We start from the raw sequence: 1,470 nt of genomic DNA, 5'->3' as shown, positions 1-1,470 counted from the left end.
AGGGAATCTTGGAATGCTTTGGAAGGGACCCTCCCAGGGAAGGATTTACCCCCAATATCCCACCTAAACCAGCACAGGGAATCTTGGAATGCTTTGGAAGGGACCCTCCCAGGGAAGGATTTACCCCCAATATCCCACCTAAACCAGCACAGGGAATCTTGGAATGCTTTGGAAGGGACCCTCCCAGGGAAGGATTTACCCTCAACATCCCATTTAACCAGCCCAGGGAATATCCTGGAATGCTTTGGGTTGGAAAGGACCCTCAACACCCTCCCAGGGAAGGATTTATCCCCAGTATCCCAAGGGAAGTCCTGGAATGCTTTGGGTTGGAAGGGACCCTCCCAGGGAAGGATTTACCCCCAATATCCCACCTAAACCAGCACAGGGAATCTTGGAATGCTTTGGAAGGGACCCTCCCAGGGAAGGATTTACCCTCAACATCCCATTTAACCAGCCCAGGGAATATCCTGGAATGCTTTGGGTTGGAAAGGACCCTCAACACCCTCCCAGGGAAGGATTTATCCCCAGTATCCCATGGGAAGTCCTGGAATGCTTTGGGTTGGAAGGGACCCTCCCAGGGAGGGATTTACCCCCAATATCCCATTTAACCAGCATAGGGAATATCCTGGAATGGTTTGGGTTGGAAGGGACCCTCCCAGGGAAGGATTTACCCCCAATATCCCACCTAAACCAGCACAGGGAATATCCTGGAATGCTTTGGAAGGGACCCTCCACACCCTCCCACCAGACCAGGCTGCTCCGAACCCCGTCCAACCTCATCCTCGGCCACTTCCAAGGCCGGGTCGAGACGACCCGACCTAAATTCCTCCCCCGGAAAAAGCTGGGAATCCTCCTTTCCAGCCTCCCCCTGCTCACCTGAGGGCCCTGCTGAGCTTGTCATAGTTCATCTGGGGTTTGCACTTCCTCCTCCCCCACAGCCGGGCCACCTCGTCGGGGTCCTTGATGACGAACTCGCCGTACTCTCCCTGCTGCCAGGCGATGACGTGGCGGAATTCCTCCTTCTGGAGCAGCTCCAGGATGAAGTGCCACAGCTGGATCTGCCTGGAGCCCGGGCTGGACTCGGTTTTATAAGCCCACTCCGGGAAATGATACCCTTTGGGAAGAGAGAGAGAGGGGGAAAAGTCGCTCAGAGAGACGCGAAAACGCGTCCGGGGTTCGCTCCGGGGGGCCGGAATTCCGTCGGATATTCCAGGGTTAAGAGGGATTTCCACGGATTGAGGGGATCCCCCCCTCTCAGAGGAGAAATTTGTAGGGGTATCTGAGAGATTTCTATGGATGTTTGAGGGGTTTCTATGGATTGATGAGAGATTTGTATGGATTGACGAGGTGTTTCCATGGATTGCTGAGATCCTCTTTGGGACAAGAAATTTTTAGGGATATCTGAGAGATTTCTGTGGATGTCTGAGCTATTTCCATGGATTGATGAGACCTCTCTCAGGTAAGAAATTT

At 53.5% G+C, this 1,470-nt stretch overlaps 1 protein-coding gene across 1 annotated transcript in view; it reads right to left on the bottom strand.

Annotated features, from left to right (window-relative positions):
* LOC108510083 (ETS translocation variant 3-like) overlaps positions 1-1,470 on the bottom strand; it is an 11,558-nt gene that overhangs the window by 6,662 nt on the left and 3,426 nt on the right. Inside the window, exon 2 of the mRNA XM_017839735.1 lies at positions 877-1,114. Within this exon, the coding sequence (XP_017695224.1) occupies positions 877-1,114 (238 nt within the window). The remainder of the gene's footprint in view (positions 1-876; positions 1,115-1,470) is intronic.

This window comes from Lepidothrix coronata, unplaced genomic scaffold, assembly GCF_001604755.1.
Source record: "Lepidothrix coronata isolate B3197 unplaced genomic scaffold, Lepidothrix_coronata-1.0 Scaffold472, whole genome shotgun sequence".
Classification (NCBI taxonomy): domain Eukaryota; kingdom Metazoa; phylum Chordata; class Aves; order Passeriformes; family Pipridae; genus Lepidothrix; species Lepidothrix coronata.
The sequence above is the reverse complement of the archived record's forward strand: the minus strand, read 5'-3'. Positions and strand labels throughout refer to the sequence as shown.